Here is a 23720-nt window from a genome sequence, read left to right on the forward strand (position 1 = left end):
GGGGCCTAAAGCGCGGCCAGGGTCAGGCGGGGCGGGCGCGGCGGGAACGGCCTCCAGGCGCCGAGGCGGGAGGGGAAGTGGTGGGAGGAGCGGAGGGGGAGGAGGCGGAGGGGAGGGGCTTGGCTGCTTCCGCGCGGCTCAGCTCGGCTCCACGCGCCCACGCCTCGCCGCTCGCCTTCGTGCCCCCTAGGCGGGCATGCGCCCCCGAGCCCCGGGCCACCCCGAGCCGGCCGCGCAAGATGGGCGCCCTCGGTCCCAGGCCGCCGGCGCCGCCGCCGCCGCCGCTGCTGCTGCTGCTGCTTGCGCTGGGTAAGCCCGGCCCCCGCCTCAGCCCCCGGCCCCGCTGGGCAGGTGCCTGCCGCCTGGCGCCCGGCCCGGCCCGCCTCCCCAGCATTTCGGAGCCCCTCGCACCCCGCTTCTGGTCACGGGCACCTCCAGCCTCCCTGGGCTCGGCGCCCAGCCGCCCTTTGTGGTTGTCCGCCGAGCCAGTCTTGGGGGCGGCAGGGTGAAGGCCCCCCCAGCTCTAGGCCCCCGGCTGGGGTACAGTGAGGACCCACCGAGGGGCGTCCCCCAGGGACCGCCAGGCCCCGTTTCTCAACCTGCATGCTCAGATCCAGGGGTCGCCGCTCCCAGATGCTGTGACTCCTCTCTGCCTCACTGAGCTTCAGGCCCAGCTTCAGGTGCCCGCCCTGCGTGGGCAGTGCCCGCCAGTCTTCGTAATTGCCCGGAGTTGGCTGGAGGCCCAGGGGCCAGTCCTGTTAATGATCTTGGAAGTAAGTCTCCCTTAGTTGCCTCCTGCCCGCATAGACGTCATCATCTGCGGCTGGGCGCAGTTCCCCCTCTCATCCCGTCTGCACCTCAGCCAGGTCTTCCTCTGCCCCACTTTTCCTCTCCGACGGCACTGGGCTCTGTAGCCTCCCACCAGTTATCGCACCCGCTTAGTCCCAGCTTCCTTGCCTCAGGAGAAAGCAGGCTGCGTGGAGACCGATGCTGGGGTGTCTGAGCACCCGGTGTCTGTTGCGGTGGATGTTCACGGGCTGTTCCGGGCCACCCCGCATGGAGGCACGAGGGCAGTGACAGTGGCATTGTTTTTGGCCTGAACTGGAGGGTTCCCTGCAGGAGGTGGTCTGGGAGGAGGAGTGTGGCATTGGGACAGTGACTGAAGCCCTTGACATAAGAAAACACAGAGTGGGAGGTGGCCTGTCTGCAAGGACCCGGAGCTGCCATAGCCGAGGCACAGGCTGATGTAGTCCCAGCCGCCTGTTTCTAGCCCAGAGCTCCACCAGTGCCAAGCAGAGGCTCCCCTGCTGCCTAGGTCCCTGGGCCCTGGGGGACTAGAGCGAATCATTGGGGCCCTGGCGGGAGGCAGGAAAATGGGCACAGAAAGGAGCCATGGGACCCGGTTGCTTAGCAGCTGGCCGGTTTTTCCCCCGTGGGCAGCATCGAGCAGAGAGGAGCCCAGGGGAGGTGGGGAGGTTTGGTGTACAGAGGTGGAAGAGCCTGTCAAGGTCGGCGCGCCCACTGCCTGAGGGCACTTACATTCATTTGGAATATGAGGAAAATGGAGTAACCTGCCCCAGAGAACACATCCCTAGCCAGACCCCTCTGACTCCAAAGCCAGTCTCTGCTCTCCCTTCCCTTTCTGGGAACCAGAGGAGGGGACCCCGACTAGGGAGAGAGAGCTTCCTGGCTGCTGGCTTCCTAAGGTGGTGGGGCGGACTTTCCCATGGAGATCCCCAAGCATCAGCAGTTGTGGAGCCTGGAAGGTGGGAGGGAGGACCTTCTGAGCAGAGCCTGCCTGGAGGCCAAGGAAGAAGGCAGCTCGGCCAGCAGCCCTCACCCTGATTACGAAATGCCCTCTGGCAGGCCCTTCCCAAGTCACAGTCACAGGCTCATGGTCAGAGCGGAAGCTCTCAGCTCTTTTGCAGTGTGGGAACTGGGGCCTGGAAGAAGGGTCTGGTCCAGCTGGGGATGAACATGGGACTAGACCCTGGTCTCCTGACTCCCAGCCTGTGCTCTAACCCTGTGACCATAAGTTCTCCCTGCAACCTACCACAGGAAGAAGGGGCTGAGAGCCCCACTAGGCGGGGAAGTCAAGGGTGCACTTCTGTAGGAGCTGGAAGACAGTTTGACCCCAGATGTGGTGCTTTGCTCCGGGCCCTGCACGGAGGCTGTGGGTCTGCCCCTGGGAGTGACGTTCTGGTGGAAGAGTCATCTGCTTAGCCCTAACCTTAGAGCTCCCCGCCTTCCTTCCTGGCTTTGCCCTTCTGCAGGGGCATGTGGAAGCCCTCCATGGACGGTAGGATCTTGGCCTGGACGTTATACTTCTCGTGCCCTTTCTCATCTGTAAAATCCAGGCGGGGACTCTCCCAGCCCTTACATTTGCGGTTTCTGTGATCTTAGTGGGGCCGTGGAAGATTGGTGGAGCAGAGCAAGAAGCTGAGCCCTCCGCGGCCACCAGGAGTAGCTGCCAGGGTTGCGTAGGGCCTGGGGGTAGAAGTAGGTTGAAAAAGAGTTTTTGCCTCTGAGGAAAGACAGGAGGGGGCAGGTGGGGGTGTAATCCCTCTCCCCTGGAAAGAGAACCATAGGTAAATGAATGCACGCCCCATGCAAATTAAGGCTTTTGTTAGAGAATGGGGGCGCAGATTGTGCATCAGCTGGGCCAGCCAGGAAGATTGGCAGACACTGGTGGGGAAGGGATCTTCTGCCCCCAGAGGCCAGGGCAGAGGCTGGTTCTTGCCCTAAAGAAAGCCTCAGCTGCCTGGGCAAGGAGAAGCAGTGAGCTCATGGCACAGCTGGAGGGGGGAAGGCATTGTGTGGTGAGAACTGACTGGGTCTGTGCCCTGTCCTCGGGCCACTGGCTCCATTGTTTGGAGTCCCCTGGCCCAGGTGACACAGCTGAGCCAACCAGTCCTTCTGAGTAAGAGTGTGCCAGCTCTCCTCAAAGGAGGGGGCCATGTGGGCTCAGAATCGCTTAGCTAGAAGGCTCTTCTGACCAGTCCCCGAACCAGTCTTCCCTACTGCAGACATGAGAGTGGGGAAGGGGGCGGCAATCAGGCAGCTGGAATTGAGGGATGCTTAAATCCAGAAGAAGGTGCACCCCCTTCTGCCCTTAGGCCTGCCAGAAATGGGATGTTTCTGGGGTTTGAGGCAAACCTGGGTCTATACCACCTTGAGACCCAGGTGTTTTATCTCCCAGCGTCCTTTCCCTGTTCTCAGGATGGTCCCAGCTGTGTACCAAGGTTTTCTTTCCTCTCTTGGGCAGCAGTCGGGAATGGTGCTGGTAATGGTGGGAGGCAATGGCCAACCTCTGTCCTTCTCTACAGGATTTGGGTGCTATGCCCGGGAGGTGCTGGTTCCCGAGGGACCCCTGTACCGTGTGGCTGGCATGGCCATCTCCATCTCCTGCAACGTCAGTGGCTATGAGGGCCCTGCCCGGCAGGACTTCGAGTGGTTCCTATACAGGCCCGAGGCCCCAGAGTCTGCGCTGGGCATCGCCAGTACCAGGGATACCCGATTCTCCTACGCTGTCTTTGGTTCCCGCGTGGCAGCTGGCGAGGTGCAGGTGCAGCGTCTGCAGGGTGATGCCGTGGTGCTCAAGATTGCGCGCCTGCAGGCCCAGGATGCCGGCATTTACGAGTGCTACACACCCTCTACTGATAGCCGCTACCTGGGCAGCTACAGCGGCAAGGTGGAGCTGAGAGGTACTGGCTCTGGGGTGGAGGGGACACGAGGTCAGGACCAGGAGGGACCCCTCTAACCACCTTCAGGTTTTGTGACTTGTACAGAGTCACCCAGCAGTCATGAGTTAGTGGCTCATCTGGGACTCTAAGCCAGATCTCTTCATCATCAAGCTACCTCCTGCCAGGTGGCACACCAGTCCTCTTCCACTCCCAAGAGGGTGGTGGAGCCTGACAGGGTGAACCAGCTCCTTTCCTTGAGATTCCAGGATCCATATCGGGAGGGTGTGGGGAGGAGGTAGAGGTAGGGTAGGAGGAATGAGACCATGTGACATTCTTGCTTTCTTAAGTTTCTTTGTCCTCTGAGAAGGAGGACAGAGCCACTTTTCTCAGTATTTCAAACAGGGGTCAGACCCAGAAATAAGGGTGAGTAGGCGATGGGCTGGTTCTATGAAATTCAACAAGTATTTATTGTGCGCCTCTTCTGTGCCCAGCACCACCGGGTTACAGAAGGAATAACATAACATGAAATCTTTGCCCCCCTGGAGCTCACAGTCGATGCAGGGCTGCAGGCTGTACATAGGCAGTAACACAGGCTGCAGGCACGGGCTCCCGGCCCTCTCTCATTCCAGCCTTTCTCCCCAGTTCTGCCAGATATGCTGCAGGTGTCTGCCACACCCCCAGGGCCCCGAGGCCGGCAGGCTGCAATTTCACCCCCTCGCCTGACCGTGCACGAGGGGCAGGAACTGGCACTGGGCTGCTTGGCGAGGACGAGCACGCAGAAGCACACACACCTGGCAGTGTCCTTTGGGAGAGCTGTGCCGGAGGCACCAGTAGGGAGAGCGACTCTGCAGGAAGTGGTGGGACTGCGGCCCGACCTGGCTGTGGAGGCCGGAGCACCCTATGCTGAGCGGCTGGCTGCTGGAGAGCTGCAGCTGGGCAAGGAGGGTGCCGAGCGGTACCGTATGGTGGTGGGGGGCGCCCAGGCAGATGACGCAGGCACCTACCACTGCACGGCCGCCGAGTGGATTCAGGATCCTGATGGCAGCTGGGTACAGATCGCGGAGAAGAGGGCCATCCTGGCCCACGTGGACGTGCAGACGCTGTGTGAGTGCCACGCATCCCAGGGTGGGAGCTGGGACCCATGGACCTCAGTGGGCCCACTAGGTGGCCGCCGCCTGGCTCCAGGGAGCCCACCTTCCCTCAGGCAAGCCATGATAGTGTCGCTTCCCCCTCCACCCAGGACAGCCTTTCTCCCCTGGGGAGCTGGGCATGGTGATAGGGGGCCATGGTGGAGGGGAGAGTCAGCCCCGGGTGGGGGAGCTGGTCATACCTCATGAGGGAAGGACAGGCCACCCTGCAGTTGCTGCTGTCAAGGCAGGAGCCACAGCTAGGAGTCAGGGGCTCTGCCCCTCCGGCCTCCGTGACGCCCCTCCCCACCCCTGTGTTTCAGCCAGCCAGCTGGCAGTGGCAGTGGGACCTGGAGAACGTCGCATTGGCCCTGGGGAGCCCTTGGAGCTGCTGTGCAATGTGTCAGGGGCACTGCCCCCAGCAGGCCGACATGCTGCGTACTCCGTGGGCTGGGAGATGGCACCTGCGGGGGCACCTGGGCCTGGCCGCCTGGTTGCCCAGCTGGACACAGAGGGTGTGGGCAGCCTAGGCCCTGGCTATGAGGGCCGGCACATTGCCATGGAGAAGGTGGCATCCAGAACCTACCGCCTGCGGCTGGAGGCTGCCAGGCCTGGTGATGCGGGCACCTACCGCTGCCTCGCCAAGGCCTATGTCCGAGGGTCTGGGGCCCGGCTTCGTGAAGCAGCCAGTGCCCGCTCCCGGCCCCTCCCTGTGCACGTGCGGGAGGAAGGTGAGAGGGGTGCATTGCGGTCTTTCTGGGGTGTGGGGCTTGTAGACCCTTTTCCTCCTACTTCTACCCATCAGGTGCCTCCATGCCTCATCCTCACGCGCGTCTTCTTGGATCATGGGAACACCTTGAGTTTCCTGGGGGCTGCTTGGACGCGCTCCTAACCCCACGCCCCTGGGCCCTTCACTGGCTTGCCCCTTGTTCTGCAGGTGTGGTGCTGGAGGCCGTGGCGTGGCTGGCCGGAGGCACCGTGTACCGCGGGGAGACCGCCTCGCTGCTCTGCAACATCTCTATGCGCGGTGGCCCCCCGGGCGTGCGGCTGGCCGCCAGCTGGTGGGTGGAGCGGCTGGAGGAGGGGGAGCTGAGCTCTGCCTCTGCCCAGCTGGTGGGTGGCGTGGGCCAGGACGGCGTGGCAGAGCTGGGGGTCCGGCCCGGAGGAGGCCCAGTCAGCGTGGACCTGGTGTCACCCCGAAGCCATCGGCTGAGGCTGCACAGCCTGGGGCCCGAGGATGAAGGCGTGTACCACTGTGCCCCCAGCGCCTGGGTGCAGCATGCGGACTACAGCTGGTACCAGGCAGGGAGTGCCCGCTCGGGGCCAGTCACGGTGTACCCCTACACGCATGGTGAGCGGCTCCCACCCTCCCTCCCTCGCTGCCTTCTCCCAGCCCTGTGCTCCTTCTGCCCTCTGTTGGATTCCCCCGCTGCCATCCCCTTTCTCGTCCACGCCACTTCACTTGAAGAGTCTGGAGAATCCAGCGTGCAGCCCCCAGCGCCCGTCTCCCGGGGGTGGAGGGTGACTTGAGTGCTGAGCGGCAGGGAGTGGGCAGGGGCAGGCTGCCTGCGAATGGGGAGGAGGTGGGAGCAGGGGCTGGACACGAGGGTGACACTGGGTAGAGGGCAGGGGCACCCCGGGCTGAACAGAGCCATCCGCTCTCACCCAGCCCTGGACACCCTGTTTGTGCCCCTGCTGGTGGGCGCGGGCACTGCCCTCGTCACTGGTGCCACCGTCCTTGGCACCATCACCTGCTGCTTCATGAAGAGGCTGCGGAAACGGTGATCCCTCCGCAGGTGAGGGAAAAACCTCCATCCTGGTCTTCCTTCCTCAGCCTCTGGCCTGCAAACCTGACATGGGCTACCCGCCAGGTGCCCGAGGAGGGTCCCCTTGTTAGTAGGCTTGGGGCGGGGCGGGGTGGGGGGGTCCCGCTCAGGCCCTCTCCTCGCCCTGTCTCCCGTCCTGCAGGTGTTGACTCTCTGCCAGCCCAGCTCCAAGCCTGCCTCTGGCTGCCTGGCCTCCCTCTCCGTCTGCCCGCCCGCCCTTTAATTTATTTGACCTACCCCAACCCAGAGTGGGGGACACGGCCCCCTGTTCTCTGCTCCTTCCTTCCCAACTCCTCCCTCTGGCCTTCTGTCCTTGAACTCATACCAGCCAGTAGGGAGGCCATTCTCTGTCCTTGAATTCATTTTTCTAAAATGTGAATAAACTTGTTTTATAAAACCCAGGGCTGGCTGCGTCTTCCCTGCCACGAGGAAGGTGTCGGGGCTGACAACCTATTCTGGGTGACCCAGGCCTCCCTTCCCACCACACACACCATCTGGCTTCCGTGGGCCATGCCACCCACCCAGGAGGGGACACTGGGTTCCATCTGCCACCTAAGCTGTCAGTGTTTCTCCAGTCCCTGTGGGGGCTCCAGCTTGGGGAGGGGAGAGCAGGAAGTGGGGGTGAGTTCCGGCTGAGCCTGGTCCACTCTCCTGGCCTCTCCCACGTTACGGGATGGGGCTTCCAGGGCCAGCGCCCTTTTCTGAGTTCCCCGCACCCATCTGCCATGTCCTGGTCCGCCTGGTCTTGGACCTGACTCCTCCCACCAGGGCCTGGGCCTCTGGCTTCTTCTGATCTTCATTATTCTGGCGGACAGCAGCAGAACAGCAGAAGGGAAGCCCCAGAGCACAGCTCCCTGGGGGGCGGGACCACAGCAGTCAGGGGAGGGCCTGTGTGTGCACAGAGCTCCCACACGTACCCACCCCCAGGGCCTGCACACACCCCCAGGCCTTGCCTCACCCTCTGGGGCCCCAGGGGCTCCCTGAGTTTGTCTTTTCTAAGGATTCCCTGATCCTAGAATTCTTAGCTGCACTGCACCTGAAGGGGCAGGCACCCAGTTTACCTCGTTCATGTCAGTCATTTAAACATTTATTGAGCATTACTAGTTAGCTAAGTGTTATTTTTACAGATGGGGAAACTGAGGCCCAGAGAAGTGATGTGATTCGCCCAGAGTCATACAGTTAATTAGCGACAGTCTCAGGACTAAAACCCAGGCTTCCTGCGTCCTTGCACTATACACAGTGGTGCCGAGTGGTGAGGAGAGGTGTGATAGGGTCTCAGTAACTTCCACCCAGCCTCAGTTTCTCTTCCCGTTCAACTGCAGTGAGGGTGTAGGGATCCGAACAGCCCACTCCCTCCTGTCCAGACTCCCCTGTTTCATGAATTAAACCAAAATGACCCCATCCCACACCCCAACATTTGTTGAAAGGGGAACAGCCGATGCCAGCATTCCAGGATTTCATCTCTGACCACTGGTGACCCCAGTGGCCCTGTGACCTGAGGCAAAGACATCCTCTGAGTGGGTCCAAGCTGGCATGGGCTCCCTCCAAGACTCCCTTCCCTGCTTCCAGGTGGCACAGCATCCATAAGATCCCAGCTTCCCAGCCTGGAATGGAGCAGACTGGGGTGCTTTCTCACAAGGGGCTCAGACTTTTATTAAGGGACAGGAGTAGGGTGTAGCCAGGGCCAGGGCTGTCAGGACATGCTCACCTGGACACACGCCTTTCTCCCAGGAGGCCGGCCTCAGGGCCTCTCCACCTCTGCCCTGCCTCATCTTGCCATTGCTCTCCCCTCGCTGTTCTGGGGGGGCCGCCCTGGTGACTGGGGGTACACCAGGAAGGGGGCGGACATGCGTGTGAATACTCATCTCCAGGGGCTCCTGTCCCAGCACCGGATGTCTGGACTCCGCTTCTCTCACATCTCCCACACTGAGTCCCGACTCTAAGTCCCACAGGGCCCTCTGAGGGCCTCCGGCTCGCCTCGCCTTCGAGGCCTAGGATCCCCTCACGGCCTCCTGGCTGCTTCCTTCCATGCAGCTTGCCTATCATCTTCCCCGAGCACCCTCACTAGATTGTCACTGCCCCTTTTCCACTGGCAGGTGAATTCCTGGGCTGAAAGCTAAATTTGTTAGCCTGGGTTTCAGTGGCCCCTTTCCCACAAAATACTCCACCTTTATTGTTCAGTCTCTTCCCCCAAAGATCCTTAGCTTCTCCTCAACTCCTCCTCAGCTCCTTCTCAGCTTATGTGCCCCATTCTCCTGATAAAGCCTCAAGTCTTCGCTTAAAGCAGTGGTTCTCAAAGTGTGGTTCCCATGCTAGCAGCATCAGGGTGGCCTGGGAACTTCATGAGAAATGCAAATTTTTGGTCTCTACGCCAGGCCTGTTGAGTCAGACCCTGGGGAGTGGGATCCAGCAGTTTGTTTCACAAGCCCTCCGGGTGTCTGTAATGCACACACGTTTTATAACTGCAGGCTTAAAGCACTCCCTGGGCCTTACTCAATCCCTAGCTTTCTTATTCCCAGATCCTCCCACCCTCTGCTCCAGGAGACGGCTTAGGTCTGTTTAAACCATAACTTGTTCAGGTGCCCCAGGCATATTTCTCTGATTTTCCCATGGGCACCGTACTGTGAGGACGGAACCAGATCTTTGCCCACCGACCACGTGCCTGGGTCCATGCTCTGTACCCAACGTGCAGCCAATGTGTGCTTTGAATGGTTCCTTCTCACTGGGCCCCAAGACAAAGTGTGCTTTCCTACGGGTCCCCTGTATCCAGGCAGTAGTGAATCCACTTTCTGGATCCTTCCCTGGCCCTTCATCCTCAGAACTCCTCTCTTCCCCTCCTGCCTGTACAGTGGTACTTATGAGATCTCACTCCACTGTCAGAAAACAGCCGTCCCTGGCTCTTTCCTAGGTGCTGCTCCAGGGTCCCAGCTCCAGCATCAACCCCGATTGCCTATTTCCCTGTACACTTGGACAAGGCCATTCACATCCTGTGCCACCCCTGTAGCTTCTCAACCTCCTGCTCAGCCTGTCACCATGGCAGAGGTGGAGCTGGGAGTGTGCTCTCCCCTCTGCCCTCCTCCGTCTGTCCAGCTCTCTCTCCCTGGGTCAGCTCAGGCTACTGTGTCCAGTGAGACAGCTGTACCATGCACAGGGGGGCTGGCTGAGGAGGTGAATGGGACTAAAATCCAGCCCACGCTCTGCTCCCCAAGCTGTGCACCGTGGTTTCAGGTGGCATCAGTGTGGTGGAAAGGGTGCCTTTTAAGAATTTGCACAAAAATGTTCTATGATTTAGCAGCAGCCCTGAGTGGACCACCTCTCTGTCAGTACATTTCCCTGTCTACCTGCTGTCTCTATCTGCTATTGCCTTCCCATCCAACCCGCGTAAGTCCATCCTTCTGTCCATCCATCCACCCGTGCACAGATGTGAAGGTTAAACACAGACAAGCTGGCAGGTTCACCCATCCCCACCCTCCATTCTCCTGAAGTCAGGACCCCACCCTTTCATATTAGATCCTAGACGGGCTCCCCAGGGGGCCTCTCCAGCTCGAGCTCACTCCTAGGGACTCGCCTGCCTCCTCCACCTCTGACATCTAGCTCACCAGGTACTTGTGTCTGGCCCTGCCACAGGGGTCTGGAGGAAACTGGTCACACCTTGGACTCACTCTCTGAGGGTGGCACGCAGCCATTCTGCTCCTTGTCAGCTCCGGCCCCACCACCCGCCCCCTCCCCCGCCCCCTCCTCCTCCACCTTTTCATCCAGCCGGCTGGGGATGGACCAGTAGAGATGGGCATCAAGTCGGGCAGCAGCCTCAGCCAGCTCCCGGGCGCTGCATGAGGGTGTGGGCACCTCAAAGGTCTGGTGGAAGCTGGCGTAGTCCACCTCGTAGAAGCCATCTTCCAGGGTCAGCACTGACGTGAAGCGGTGGCCCCACAGCACCTCATCCACCAGGTAGGAGCTCCGGGCCTGGCAGGTCATTCCTGGGGGGAGGCGCATGCATCAGGGGGGAATCCCAGCCCCGGCTCCCCTATCCCTTCCCGAAGGCCCCCACCCCTTTTGGCCCAGCCCATTTTTCTCTCCCTTTCCAACCCCTGTACCTGCCCAGTTCCTTCCTCTCTTCAGCATTTGCCCCAACTCCTCTTAATCTCCACCCAGGCCACAGTCTCCCCTCCTCTCCTTAGAGACAGTAATCAGAGAAACTTAACCTTCAAACTGACCTAAGGGATCTTTTAGTCCAACCTCCTTCTCCATACAGAGCTTCCCACTGATCATTCCCAAAAATGGGCCTCTAGCTTGTACTTGATTACCTCTCAGGACTGAGAGCTCACTATCTTACAAGGAGCCCACTTCTTTGTGTGATGGCTCTAACAGTTAGGTTGTTGTTTTGAATACAAAGCTAAAATCTGTCTCCCAGGATTCGCACCCTTTGCTTTCATTTCCTGGCCAGTTCACACCCCTTTGAGTATCTGAAAACAGGCATCTCAGATTCTATCATGTCTTTTTTCTTCAGGCTGAACACCCCTGGTTCCTTCTACCATTCCTCATGCAGCTTGGCTTCCAAAGTTTGTACTTTCTGAATCACAAACCAGAATGGCGAAGAACGACCCTTTAATTAAACCCTTTGAGTGATAAATACTCCAGTTGTAGCCTGATCCATGCAAAAGAGAGGGCTTACCACCTCTCTCTTCTGGCCGTGATGCTTTAGCTAATGGGTCCAAGATTATGTTACATAAACATTTTTGCAAGCTTTATCACATTGCAACAACAGTAAGCCTGTGGCCAACTAAAACCCCCACTTCTTCTTTCACCAGAGCTCTTCAATGCTGTGCTTACATAAGTGATTTTTTAAAGCCTAAATGTAGAATTTTATATTTATTCCTTTTAAATATCATCTTGTTGTGTTTTGGTTCAGTATAGTTGCTTTTCAAAAGCATTTTGAATCCTGACTCTCTCACCCAAAAAATTACCATCCTTTCAGGCTTTATCTCTCTAGAAAAATCAGACAAATGCCCAGCCCTGTGTCCTCCACCCCAACCTCCCCAGTTCTCCTTGCCCTGGGCCTGTGTCCTGATTTCCCTGTTGGGCTGGCAAACCCACTAGGGCAAGTGATTCTCCTCTACCCCAGGGGTCTCTCCCCAAGCCCACATCTACCTGAGAACAAGGAGGGATGGAGGACTGAACATTACCTAACCAGAGACAGGCTCTCAGCATTGAAAGCCCCACCTGGGGACATCTGGGGGACATTGGTATTCTTCGTTCCTTTGGGGAAGGCTGGCATGGGAAGTATTCAGTGCGGGAAGGGAAGAAAAGGCCAAAGGGACCCTGGAGAAAGAGGGGCTGGGAGAACAGAGGGAGAGGGGGCTGGGCAGGGACTTCTCTGTAAGGAGAGGGGCTGCTGCAGGTACTGGCGAAAGAGTGACAGCTGGTGACGTGAAGGGGACAGGGAACAGCATGGGGGAAGGGGCAGGAGCTGGAGGGAGCATGGCGGGTGTGGTGGTGAAGAAGGAATGGGGAACGCTGCTGAGGCTCAGCCGGAAGCAGGAGACGGGTTTGGGGATACCAGCAGAGGGCTCCAGCTCTGGGACAGGGCAGGACCTGCAGGGCCCCCTGGTGGGCCTTTTGTTCTCTACTTACCCTTCTGCTTCTAGACAAGCTTATTTCCTGTCCCTGTACTGGTCCCTATAGCTCCCAAACCCTTCACTGTGTAGCCCGAGCTGGAGGTGCTGACACCACAGGTGCATTTCCAGTTCCTTCTGGGAAGGCGCTGGAAATGCTGAGATCCATCTATTTCCTTTGTCAGTGGATGCTGCGAATCTGATGGATGGATGGGGAAACTGAGGCACAAGTGAGCCTAGCCATCAACCTCTTCCTAAGGTCCAGCCTAGCAATAACAGGCCACGAGTTTTCAGCACCAAATTCCAAGGGCTGGGACCTCTCAGCAATGAGAAAACCCCAAGCCAACCCCTCCTTCCCACTCTGGACCACTCACCACTGAAGCCACACTGCCTGAGGTCTGTCCAGGCGTGGGCCCTTAATTAGCTGATGACAGTGGACAACTTAGGTAACCTTTCCCTGGGGCAACCTCCTCTCTGAGAAATGAGCCAAGAACATGGAGTTACCTTCATGGGGTTCTTGTGAAGGTTAAATGCACTCAGAGAAGGCCAAGTTCCCTGGAACCACAGAACGGCAGAGTGGGCACCTGCTGAGCGTCACCCATTGCTATTGCTTTCCCCTATTCCCAGTAACACAGACCTGTGGGCCTCTGGGGAGAATTCCTGCAGGCTGTTGTCTTGCCTCTCTGCCCGTCCCTCTGTTCACACGCCCTCCCAGCCCAGGTGCCCCATGGCACCTCGGTCTCCCCTGTCTCACCCCCTCCAGCCTCTCCATCCACCCTCCCCTTCTTGCCCCTGCCTTCCCCGCCCCGCCCCGGGGCCCGTCCGCACCCGTGGCTTCCACCATGCCCTCGAGGATGACCACGATCTCGAAGTCGTCCCTCTCGAGGGCGCGGCGCGACGCCTCCCAGAAGGGGCTGGCGGCGTCGATCTCGTGGCTGATGACGAGCGGCGAGACGAGGAAGAGGCGGTCGTCGCCCGTGTCGAAGCCCACGCTGAGGTCCGTCTGGTGCAGCGGGATGAACTCGCCCTCCAGCGTCTGGCGCGAGCGGATGAGCTTGGCGCGGATGGAGGCCTCGACGATGTGCGAGGAGCGCAGGTCGCCCACGCGGAACATGAGGCAGAGGCGCCCGTCGCGCAGCGACACCACGGCGTGCGACGAGAAGACGAGCGTGGCGGCGCGCTTGTTGGGCTGCGAGATCTTGACGAACATGCAGCCCACCATGAAGGCGTTCACCATGGAGCCCAGGATGGCCTGCAGGAGGAGCAGCACGATGCCCTCGGGGCACTGGTCGGTGATGACGCGGTGCCCGTAGCCGATGGTGGTCTCCGTCTCGATGGAGAAGAGGAAGGCGGCCACGAAGCCGTTGAGGTTGTTGACGCACGGCGTCCAGGCCGTGTCCTCCAGGTGCTCCAGGTCGCCGCGGCCGTAGGCGATCAGCCACCAGATGGCGCCGAAGAAGAGCCAGGTGAGCGCGTAGGCGAGCACGAAGAAAAGCAGGCTGAGGCGCCACTGCAGGTCCACCAGCGTGGTGAACAGGTCGGTCAGGTAGCGGTACGTCTCGCGCACGTTGCCCTGCTGCACGTTGCACCGGCCGTCCTTCTCCACGTAGCGCTGGCGGCCGCGGCGCCGCGGCGGCTCCTCCGGGCCCGGTGAGAAGGCGGCGTTCTCCTGCGCCAAGGCCATGGCCGCGGCGGCGGCGGCGGCGGCGGCGTCAGCGCGGGCGCCTGGGCGGCGGGCCTGCGGGGGCGAGAGGGGCTGAGCTCAGCGACCCGCGCGACCCGCGGGGACCTGGGCCGGGCCCTTCGCGGCTCCCGGCCTCAGTTTCCGCAGCAGGAGAACGGGAACCACGCCCCTCGCTCGCCGCCTGCCCCCCCAGCTCACGGAGTCGGGAGCATCCAACGGGATGGTGCACGGGACCTGCGAGCGCTAGACAAGCGCGACGGTTGTTTTCAGGGCAGCGACTACCAGAGATCTGGGTCCGACCACCCCTAAATTGGGTGCGCAGCCCGTCCCGCGCCGCCCGGACCGAGGCCCAGGCAGGGAAGGGAGTTTGCTGAAATCAGCAGCCGGTGTGCCCCTCTGAGGCGCAGGCGGGCGGCTCGTCTTCCTCCATTGCCCAGAGCCCCTGCTGCCCGCAGGCCGCCCCCAGCCCCAGCCCCGCTGCTGTCCCTGCAGTCCCCTGATCTCTGGTCTGTGCAGTTCAACCTGACGTCTAACCGGGGCTCTTCGAGGTTCACCCCAAGACTGGCACGCAGAAAGCCTTCCCACTCCTCGCTCCCTGCACTTGATTTACTCTAAACCCTCCTGCGTCTCCCTCCTCTGGCCCAGCTAACAAAGAAGAAAAATGGAAGTGGTGGAAAGTAAGTGAAAAATCCCCAGTGGACAAGGGCTGAACAGGCCCACATCAGGAGATTCCCCCTGCAACTCCTCCCTGAGGACTAAGCATGACCACTGTGCTGTAGTGTCAGCCCATTTGCCCTGGGTTCTTTCCCCAGTGGAGACAGTCTGAAAATGGGTAGGGGGCCAGGAGGATCTGAGACCAGCACGGAAGGCCCGGTAAAGGAAGCACAAAGCTCATCAAGAGTTAGGCTTGTGTCCAATCAATGTTCTAGTCCCCCGGAGACATTAAATCAGATCAAGTGAAGCTCTAAGCACCTGCAGTCACCTCTGCCTGCCTCCGGTTCTTCCCCAGCAGTCCCCTACTTCCCACTGACTGTCCCAATAACAGCCCCCTCCACACACATGCCCCAGAGCTCACAGTCCGAGGGAGGCCCCCCCGATCATGCTTCACAGTCTCTCCTCTAAGGAACTCTGAACTGTGGTCTGCCCTGAGAGAGATCCAGAGCCCTTCCTTAGGCCCCAGGGGCCCCAGGAGGTGCGGATCATACCAGGAAAGGTGGGATAAGGATGCGGGGTTCTCCAGCCATCCCTTCATCCTGGGAATTGTCCTCTGCCCCCTACTCCTAGGAGACCTGGGCTGCCTGGGAGGGGTGGTGCAGAGGAGGGGTCCGACAGGATTCACACAGGGCCCAGATATGTAACTCCAAACCTGATGATCCAGAATTCAAGTTCTGGAGGGAGATATTCTGCAGCCAGACCGTGGAGGCTGTGTGTGTGTGTTGGGGCAGAGAACAACAGAAACGAAAAAGAGATGGCTTGGAGTTCAGGGGCACCCCCCATGTTTTATTCCAGGAGGAGTCAGGGAACACAGGGGCCAGGAACCCAATGCAATGGCTGATTTAGGTTTTCCTCTCCCCCAACATGAGCTTCCCTTTCCTTCCCTGCAGCCCAGATGTCCTCAAGAAGTAATTTCTAGGCGTTGACTGGCTCAGAGACCCCAGGCCATGCAGAAAGTACCTGGGTCCCACTTATCCAGCTTCAGCCCCAGGCAGGCTACCGGGTGTTCTCAAAGTTTTAAGTAATCTGACTCCCAATCTGCCTGCTTAGATCTCTTCCCAGGGGTGGGGAGTAGACCCCAGAGTCTCATGGCCCCCCGGAACTTCCTTGCTCTCCATTGCCCCAGGGATCTAGGTGAGCCTTACTTTGACTGCATCCCTCCTCCTGTCTTCCTGAGTGGGGGCAGCATTTTCTCAATGGGGAAGGAAAGGTGAGAAATTCTTGCCTCTATCCCACCTCAAGGACTTGATTTCTACATCTTCTCTCCAAAGATTCCTATTTCTCCGGCCCACTCCTTATTTCTTGTGCATGCTGTGACCCCTTTCCAGAAGACCCCAGTACCACATTTTTCTGGATCTCCCTTTCTCTAAGGAGTTCTGGCCGGCACAGGGGCTTATTTTTTGGAAGGGAATCTAATGAAAACTCCCTTAGGAACAGCTCTTCCCAAATCCTAACTTGTCTTGGAAATAGGGGCCCAAACCCAAGCCCCACCCCTCCCCCAGCTCAACTCACAGTGTGTGGAGAGGAGAGTAGCCGACAGCAGAGAGCCCTGGGGGGTAGTGTCCATGCTTCTGGCACCAACCCCCCAGACCCTCTGGAGGGTAGGAGCCGCAGACACTGCTGTCTTCCCTAAATGTAGCGGCAGCTCTGCCTAGGACTTGCTATCTGTGTCATTCCCACTTCCCAGGCTCCCCTGCTCCTCTCCTGTTTCCACAGCAACCAGTCTGGCGACAGCTCTGGAGCATCCCCCTCCCCTCTCCAGTCCTGGGTACCACTAGAGGCTGAGCCACATGCTATAGCTATTTTTAGCCAAAGTCCCTCCTTCTGGACAACTCAGAGCTCGCCTCCTCTCACCCTCAGGAAAAGAAAGAAAAAAAGAAAAAACCCTGGCATTCTGGCTCTTTCCTAAGAAGCTACTTAGCCTGGGAAAATACAGGTCCTGATCATTTGCAAATAAGGCGTTTGGTTTCCTGAGGATTCAGAGGGCTGCCTGGGAGCTGGCAGCTCATCGCCATCAAAAGGGCCCTCTGAGACAGGTGCTGCTCTGGGACCAGGCCCAGCATCACAGCCTCCATTTTGGGAGAGGCCATTACCTCTAGGAGGTCGCTAGAGAGGAAGGAGATCCACCCAAGAAAGCAGGCAGGGTCAGGGGTTCTAATCTTTGTCACTGGTTTGCCATGTGACCCATAGGAGTCATTTCTCCTCCCTTATCCCCAATTGCTCCATTTTTTCCCAGGGTGTGAACATGTTCAAATAGCTCCTTTCTGCCTTCTTCACAGGGAGTGCAGGTCACTGAAGCAATATAAATAGAAGAGCTTTCAAGTGTATTTTGTTAATAGCAGAAAGTCAAGAAACAACCCGAATGCCCAACAGAGAAAAAAGCTTAGGTCGGGGCTTCCTAACTATTCAACTTTGATGGAGCCCAAGTGTGTGGGAGCCAGGCAGTGTGCTAGGCAGAGGTGGTTACACACATGAATACTCCTCTGCCCGTGGGAGCTCATGGGCCAGTGGGAGAGACTCATAAACACATAATATTAATGCTACCACTAATTCGTGGAGCATCAGCTATGGACTAGACACGCCCTATGAGAGAAGTATTATTTTCTCCACTTAGAGATAAGAAAACTAAAACTGAGAAAGTTCAAGTGTGGCATTTACCAAATATCACAGTCAGCTTATGACACAGATAGTAGCCATCCCCACACATCCATGTCACCACCCCACTCCACGCTCTTTTCACTAAGTCACACTGCTTCAGTGATGTAATATCTGTGACGTATCAATATAGTCGGTTACTATGTTCATATATGTAAATGGGGCTGTAGGCACACCATTACTTAAAAAAGCAGAACAGAAATATTCTTATAAGTTGTTAATAACTGTATAGAAATAGCTATAGAAACATTGATAAAAATGAGAAAAAACATTCGGAGAAATGAAAATACTTCAATGTGTATTTCCCCAGGGAAATCATTAAATGCAGAGATTCCTTTACAATCTCTCATAGAGAGATTATATATTACTTATATATTGAATAATTAGATTTAAGATTCCCAAAAGTTGGAACAGGAAGATGAGCTTAGAGGGGTCGGAAATGAACACTGGAGGTTAACAGTTTCTGGAATGAACTGGCAAGGTGGAAAATGTGGTATCAAGTAATATAATCTCAGGAGGCAGTGATCTGGGTTCAAATCTCAACTCAGTCCACTACTAGCTGGGTGACTTTGAGCAAGCTCCTTAACCTCTCTAAACAGTTCATTCATGTAACAAATGAGAACAACCATATTACTCATCTCTTGGGGGTTGTCATAAAGGTTACATGAGGCAATGCCTACTACACTGTAAGCACTCAGAAAACATCAGCTCTATCTTCTCCTCATCAACGTGCTGGTCCCTGCATCTCCTGTAATCCCCACCCACCCTGTGTTGCCTTCCTTTGATCTGGCCTCACCCAGTGAGACCTGCAGGGGGCACTCCTGGTACACTGCCCTCCTCTCCCCAGTCCTCTTGCCCATGTTTCTTGTTCCAAGTGGAAAAAACTGAGTTTTCAGCCCGAGATTGGCATCAGAAGGGCTGTTAAAGCCCGGTCAACATCCCCGTCTCCTGGGCCTGGCCCTGTCACCTGAGCCTTGGGACTGCTGGCCTGCCCTTCTCTGTCCTGCCAAGTGGCTGCTCACGTTGGTGCCATTGTGCCAGGCCTCGGAGAGAAGAAACCAAACTCCCAGGCAAGAAGCATTTGCATAGAACTGGCCCCATTTCCTGGAGGGGGAAATCACAGGGTGGGCAGGGCCCCCAGCAGGGGGAGCAGCCAGCCCCCTGCCTCAATCCAGGCTGCCCTGAGCCTAACCTTGCTAACAAGCAAGGGAACCACCACCCTCTCCCTTTCTCTGCTGCTCCTTCAGGTCCTGGACTTTACCTGGATCTAACCTCCTTTCCTTGTTTATCATTGAGCTTGAACAGAGTGAGGGAAAAAAGAGTTTTCTTAGGTACCAAGCTACAGAAAAGAAGGCAAGATCCTAGCTTTCAGGTATTACGAGATAAAGAAAGCAACTTTATAAGGACTCAAAAGACTATGTCAGTAGAATTATGATGGGAGACCAGGTTTGGAACTGGAGAATGTTGAGGGCAGGAGGGGCACAGCTGGGGCCCCAGTGCTGGGCCATAAAGAACCTTGGTACAAAATGGAAAAAGTGGCCCTTTCTGGGCAGATGTACTCCTTATGGCATGAAGCTTGGAGGGCAAGTGATACTTTGGAGCATAAAAAAAAAACAAATAAAAAGAGGAATCCCATCATTAACACAAAGATACAATAAAAATTCTATGCGTGGAAATTTAAAACTATACTTTATGCGGTGTAATTGTGAGTTTATGACACTATTCCCTTAACTTCCTGTATTGTTATCTTTTTGTAAATTATTTTGTTCTAAATGAATTACAGGTTTATTGTAAAAAAAAATCTAACAATACAAATTTGTATGAAGAAAAAATAAATAAAACTATACTTTAAAAAAAAAAAAAAGAGGAATCCCTCCAGTAGACACAGCTCTGTGCAGTTCAGCCCTCAGCTTGCCCTCTCAGGGGTACTTTTGTGCAGTCCACAAACTATACAACTGTATGTGGCAGCCCTGGGATCAACCATTCTGGGAAGGTTTCCTTGACCAAGATCATGTGACTTCTTGGGTAAAAGCTTGGGGGCGGAAGAGGAAGTATGATGGGGAAAAGAGATGGTTGAGCATATGAGCTTAATGGAGCAGGGAAGCCAATCTAGTAGAAATTATAACAATTTCTATACATTCAAGAGAGATGAAGCCTTAGAAAACTCAGAGCAGAGGCAGGATATGGTTGAAGCAGTGGATGTGGCTGGAGATTAGATGGAAATGGGGAGAATGCAGAACATAGTTCCAGGACAGATGGAGCCCCACTGGGTGCCTGAGGCTGACAGGCCTTCTGGCCCTCTGGCTGTCTGCAGCAGAGCTAGAGAACCAGCAGCCTGCTCATACCCAGGTCTATCTTGCGTTGTAGGATTGGGTGGAGTAGACCAGGACTGCAAAGTCGGAGTGCTTGGAGGTGGTCCCGAATTAGTCCTTACTTTATAGGAAAAGGATGGCTCCCAAGCACTTCACAGGTAAAGGATGGGTCTCGAGAGATCAGACAGGCCTAAACCAGAACCTCCCGGCTCCTGGTTGTTTCTTTATTCCCTGTTGCTTCCCTCCTACCACAGTGTATAGGGTGTTAATGGAATTTCTATCCATTGGACCCAACTGGAAAGCTGCTAGAGGAACCATCTAGTTAAAGAAATTTTGGAAAGAATCTTTTAGTAATGTGACTAAGTGTCCCTTGTGTCTTAGAAGCATGAGTTTGTGTATATTGCATTTGCTGAAAGTAGATGGGATACCTGAATAACTATTCATTAGTGCCTTGGGGGATGTAGCTCAGTCCCTGTGGTCTGAGTCATCCAGCTATTAGGGGCCCTGCTACTAATAAAGGGAATTCCATTACTAATCATGGAAACTGTTCAGCTTTGTGGGGCCTTGGAATCCTGCAGTGAACCCTGTCGGTGTCTACTCTCCCCAGCCAAGTCCTCTGACTGTGGGGCGTTGCCTGCTCTGAGCCTCATCATGCCTGCTGACCCAAAGCTTCTCCCACCCCTTCTGTCCACACCTGCTTTCCCCAAAGAAGCCCCTCACACTGTGTCCACTTGTGGATTCTCCTTCCCAAACAGGTTACTCACCCCTACTCTTCTCCTCTGTGCTCTGAGGGAGCCCCTGCCCCATTGTGAACAAGGTTAAAGAAGAGATGAGGCCAAGGTTGGAAGGAGTGGGTCTGAAAGCAACTGAAAATAAGAGACTGAGCTTTCTAAAGCAAGAGAAGAGAGAGAGGTCCTCAAAGAAACATGGCTCCCTAATGCCACTTTGTATGGTGGATACTGGACATTGAAACCCTGGCACCTTTTTCATACCAACATGTGTTCATTTTGACAAGATTATATTTAAACTATGCAATTCACTCTAGTATTGCCCTGAGACAAGCTTTGGAGTCAAACATATGTGGATTCAAGTTTCAGATCTAACACTTTCTGGCTGTTGCCATAGGCAAGCCACTTCACCTCCCTGAACTTGTTTTCCCATCTCAAACAATATATCTGTCTTGCATGGTAAATACAACACTGATTGCCAGTGACTTTTTCACTGATTCCCTATTGAGCTCCTAGTGACTAGTCGAGGAGTTCTCTTTTATTATAAAAAGACTTAAAACTTTAAAATTGCCATTGGGTATATACAAAGGAATATACATGATAAATATATGTGTATGTGTTATGAAATGTAATTTAAAACCAAACACTCAATTTAAATCACTCTTTGTAGTTTTAGAACACTACAGTGCCATACAAGCTATCTGTGTACTTTTCCACAGTCTCGCACCCCTGCTGTTCAAGAACTTTTAAACTCTTTCTAATTTCTCAGTCCCGTCCCTACCCTGAGGTTTAGTAAATGACTCTTCTGTTCTAAGAAAAAGTGCAGACCCTTTGGTAGGAACTTCTCCAGAGACATCTCCTTCACCACAATGTGTCTCTTTTTCGTCCTGGCCTTGAATTCTTCCCATCCTCCCCTCAGAGGAGTACCCTGAATGTCACACTGAGGAGTGTGAGTTGTGACCAGTCGGCAAGGGGCATTGGTTTGGGGGTTTGATAGAAGGGCACAGGGACACACATGATGAAAACAGGTTGCCTCCTCCTTGCGGACTGGAGAGAAGGGTGAAGGATGCCTGGGTCCTGGATCTTTCTGATCCTGGCAGTGGCCACGAAATGAAAAAGACATCCTAGAGAGATTTAACAAAGGGAGTCTCGACAGAATTTGGTAGCTTGGTTGATTGACATGTCAAGGAATGGGGTTAGGGTAAGGGTGAAATATAAAGATTACTTTTCGTTTTAAAATCTGTTTGATCAGGAGAAACACAGAAATAAGGAAGTCACAAGCCTTGGAGAGGAAGATGTTGGGTTCATTTTAGGGCTTGTCCAGCTGGAGTGGAAATTCCCTGCAGACAACTGAAACTGTAAAGAGTTGAAGGCTGAGGACAGAGATTTGGGTATAACTCAGAGATGAGTTGGAGCTCTACCAGTGATGAAGGCTCCAGGGGCAGGACACAGAAAGGGAACATAAGACTGCATGTTGGGTATTGGAGGAGGAAGGAGCTTCGGTTTGGATGTATAGGGCCAGTGGAAGATGAGGACGGAATGGCACTAGCTCTAGGGCCTGACAGACCTTCAGTTCCATGGTTAGGAATTTGGACTTTACTTGTAGATAATGGGCAGTCATTGAAGGCTTTTAAGTAGGGAAGTGACACAGTCAGATTTGTGTTTCAGAGAGATGGTGTATTTTCAGTGTTTATTCTGAAATGAAAGAATTCATCATCTGCAGGATTATTACAGTGGAGAAGGACTGGAGGTAAGAAGACTGTTTAGAAGGCTGCTGCAGTAACCCGGTGAGAGGGGATGGTGTTGTGGACCAAAGCCAGAGCGACGAGATAGAGAGGGAGCAGATGTGTACGTACTCAATATGGTAACACTGATTAGTAAATATGTGATGAGCAAAAATTGGAAGATAATTATTTTCTTCTTTAGTAGGTGTCAAAGGTGGGAGATCATGGATAATAACCTCAACACATGGCATCAGTGAATGAAAAGGTCCTTGGTGATGAAAAGATGGAGAACCACAGCCTTGCTCTATTGGCCCCAGTGGACTGGCTTGCTGCTGTTTCCCAAGCAGACTTGTATTTTCCTGTTTCCCTAGGGCTTTGTGAATGCAGTTCCCCCTGCCTTCAATGCCCGCCCCACCATCTCCCAGTACATGAGCCCTCTGCATTCTGTCGGGCCCTTATCAGATGTCCCCTCTGTCCTCCCACATCTGCCAGGACCCCCTAAGCAGAGCGATCTTTCCCTTTCTGCAGCTTTCAGCGCCTCGGGCCCTTGGGCTGCGCGTTCTGCCCTCTGCCTTTCCAGGCCCGGCCGCTGCGGGCTGGGATGATGTTCTGCGCCTTCCGCATCCAGGACCTCACCCAATACTCAGCGGACAGCGGACAACCTGGAAACGGTGCTGAATGGTGTGACTCCGTGGCTCCGGAGCCCAGCGCCAGGCCGCCCCCCGGGAGCAGCGGGCAAAGCCACGAGGCCGGTCCTGAATTCATTTTCACCCCATTAACTCCGCCCAGGCCCGCCCCCAAAGGCTCCGCTCTCGGCCCCCGTCTCAGACACGACCGCCGCCTCCTTCTTCCTCCTCTCGTCCCCTGTCATGGTGCCAGCTCAGCGCTATCGCCTCGCCTATCGTCTCTCCATCTACCTTTCTCCCCGACTCTGGCGGCGTCTCCGTCTTTGGGCGTTGCTCTCTGCCCTGCGCCTCCTTCTGTCTGGGACTCGGCTTCCTCGCCCCTGCGCCCCGCCCCCTGCCCAGGCCCCTCCAATCACGGCAGCTCGGGCCTGGCGCTCCACGTTCCCATTGGCCTGTCCGGAGCCCCCCGCCCCCGCGGCCCGGCCCCCCTCCCGGCCCCTCCATTCACACAAAGTTTGGCTCCCGCGTTGCGGAGGGAGGGGGCGGCTCGGCCCGGCCCAGCTCTGCCCCCGGCCGGCCCGACCCCGGCCCCGGCCCCCGGACCAGCCCTTATCTGATCCCAGCTCCGGGTTTAAGAGTCCCGGCCGTGCCCGTCGCACAGCTCCGCTCCTCGCTCCTGCCCGCCCGTCCGTCCGTCGGTCTGTCCCGCTGCCCATCCGAGGGGCCACTCCACCCAGGACCCAAGGTAAGACCCTGGCCCTGATGGAGGAGTGGTCCTGTCCACCACACTCTCCAGAGAAAGCTGGGCCCCCGACCCCTCCGTCCCCACCCTGGCTGGCCCCAGCGGTAGGTCCTGCTCCCCAGCCTCGCACCCCGGTTGGCCCCAAACAGGCCTTCCTGGGAAGGCTCCCCAAAGTGGGAACTGTACCCAGCTTGGCCACCTCGGCCCTTTTGGCTAAGGAAGTGGGTTTCCCGATGCCTCTTCCCACTGGGCAGATGGGCACCTGCATCTGAGTGCCTCCACGGAAG

The 23720-nt window shown here is 56.3% G+C and overlaps 3 protein-coding genes and 1 long non-coding RNA gene across 8 annotated transcripts in view; 3 read left to right on the top strand and 1 right to left on the bottom strand.

Moving 5' to 3' along the window:
• Positions 1 to 109: 109 nt before the first annotated feature.
• Positions 110 to 7033, top strand: IGSF8 (immunoglobulin superfamily member 8). 2 transcript variants are annotated; one of them, XM_037023869.2, is made up of 7 exons: positions 110 to 309; positions 3327 to 3704; positions 4326 to 4787; positions 5134 to 5541; positions 5748 to 6161; positions 6480 to 6606; positions 6779 to 7033. In XM_037023869.2, the coding sequence occupies exons 1-6, from the start codon at positions 240 to 242 to the stop codon at positions 6593 to 6595; spliced, it is 1848 nt and encodes a 615-aa protein (XP_036879764.1). In that variant the 5' UTR covers positions 110 to 239; the 3' UTR covers positions 6596 to 6606; positions 6779 to 7033. The 2 variants fall into 2 exon arrangements, with proteins under 2 accessions (XP_036879764.1, XP_017525108.2); XM_017669619.3 differs by lacking the exon at positions 110 to 309 and adding an exon at positions 635 to 773.
• A 135-nt stretch (positions 7034 to 7168) lies between these two features.
• Positions 7169 to 16354, bottom strand: KCNJ9 (potassium inwardly rectifying channel subfamily J member 9). Its single transcript, XM_017669630.3, has 3 exons — positions 16159 to 16354; positions 13077 to 13986; positions 7169 to 10613 (listed from the first exon to the last, which is right to left on the bottom strand). Exons 2-3 carry the CDS (start codon positions 13930 to 13932, stop codon positions 10282 to 10284), a joined length of 1188 nt encoding a protein of 395 aa, XP_017525119.2. The 5' UTR covers positions 13933 to 13986; positions 16159 to 16354; the 3' UTR covers positions 7169 to 10281.
• A 5371-nt stretch (positions 16355 to 21725) lies between these two features.
• LOC108402871 (uncharacterized) lies at positions 21726 to 22967 on the top strand. The gene is made up of 3 exons (XR_001854553.3): positions 21726 to 21921; positions 22065 to 22189; positions 22271 to 22967. It is a non-coding gene; the product is annotated as an uncharacterized lncRNA (long non-coding RNA).
• A 227-nt stretch (positions 22968 to 23194) lies between these two features.
• KCNJ10 (potassium inwardly rectifying channel subfamily J member 10) overlaps positions 23195 to 23720 on the top strand; it is a 29885-nt gene continuing 29359 nt past the window's right edge. Inside the window, exon 1 of one of the 4 annotated variants that reach the window (XM_017669901.3) lies at positions 23195 to 23436. The gene's annotated coding sequence lies outside the window, so the exon portion shown is untranslated. The remainder of the gene's footprint in view (positions 23437 to 23720) is intronic. The other 3 variants (XM_017669909.3, XM_017669917.3, XM_017669889.3) reach the window with 3 other exon arrangements.

This window comes from Manis javanica, chromosome 14 (genome assembly GCF_040802235.1).
Source record: "Manis javanica isolate MJ-LG chromosome 14, MJ_LKY, whole genome shotgun sequence".
NCBI lineage: Eukaryota > Metazoa > Chordata > Mammalia > Pholidota > Manidae > Manis > Manis javanica.

Coding starts and splice junctions, on each gene's coding strand:
- IGSF8 (XM_037023869.2), top strand. CDS start 240: ATGGGCGCCCTCGGTCCCAGGCCGCCGGCGCCGCCGCCGCCGCCGCTG. Junction 3,705..4,325: donor CGGCAAGGTGGAGCTGAGAG/GTACTGGCTCTG, acceptor CTTTCTCCCCAG/TTCTGCCAGATATGCTGCAG. Junction 4,788..5,133: donor CGTGGACGTGCAGACGCTGT/GTGAGTGCCACG, acceptor CCTGTGTTTCAG/CCAGCCAGCTGGCAGTGGCA.
- KCNJ9 (XM_017669630.3), bottom strand. CDS start 13,932: ATGGCCTTGGCGCAGGAGAACGCCGCCTTCTCACCGGGCCCGGAGGAG. Junction 10,614..13,076: donor GGGCATGGTGGAAGCCACGG/GTGCGGACGGGC, acceptor GCCTCCCCCCAG/GAATGACCTGCCAGGCCCGG.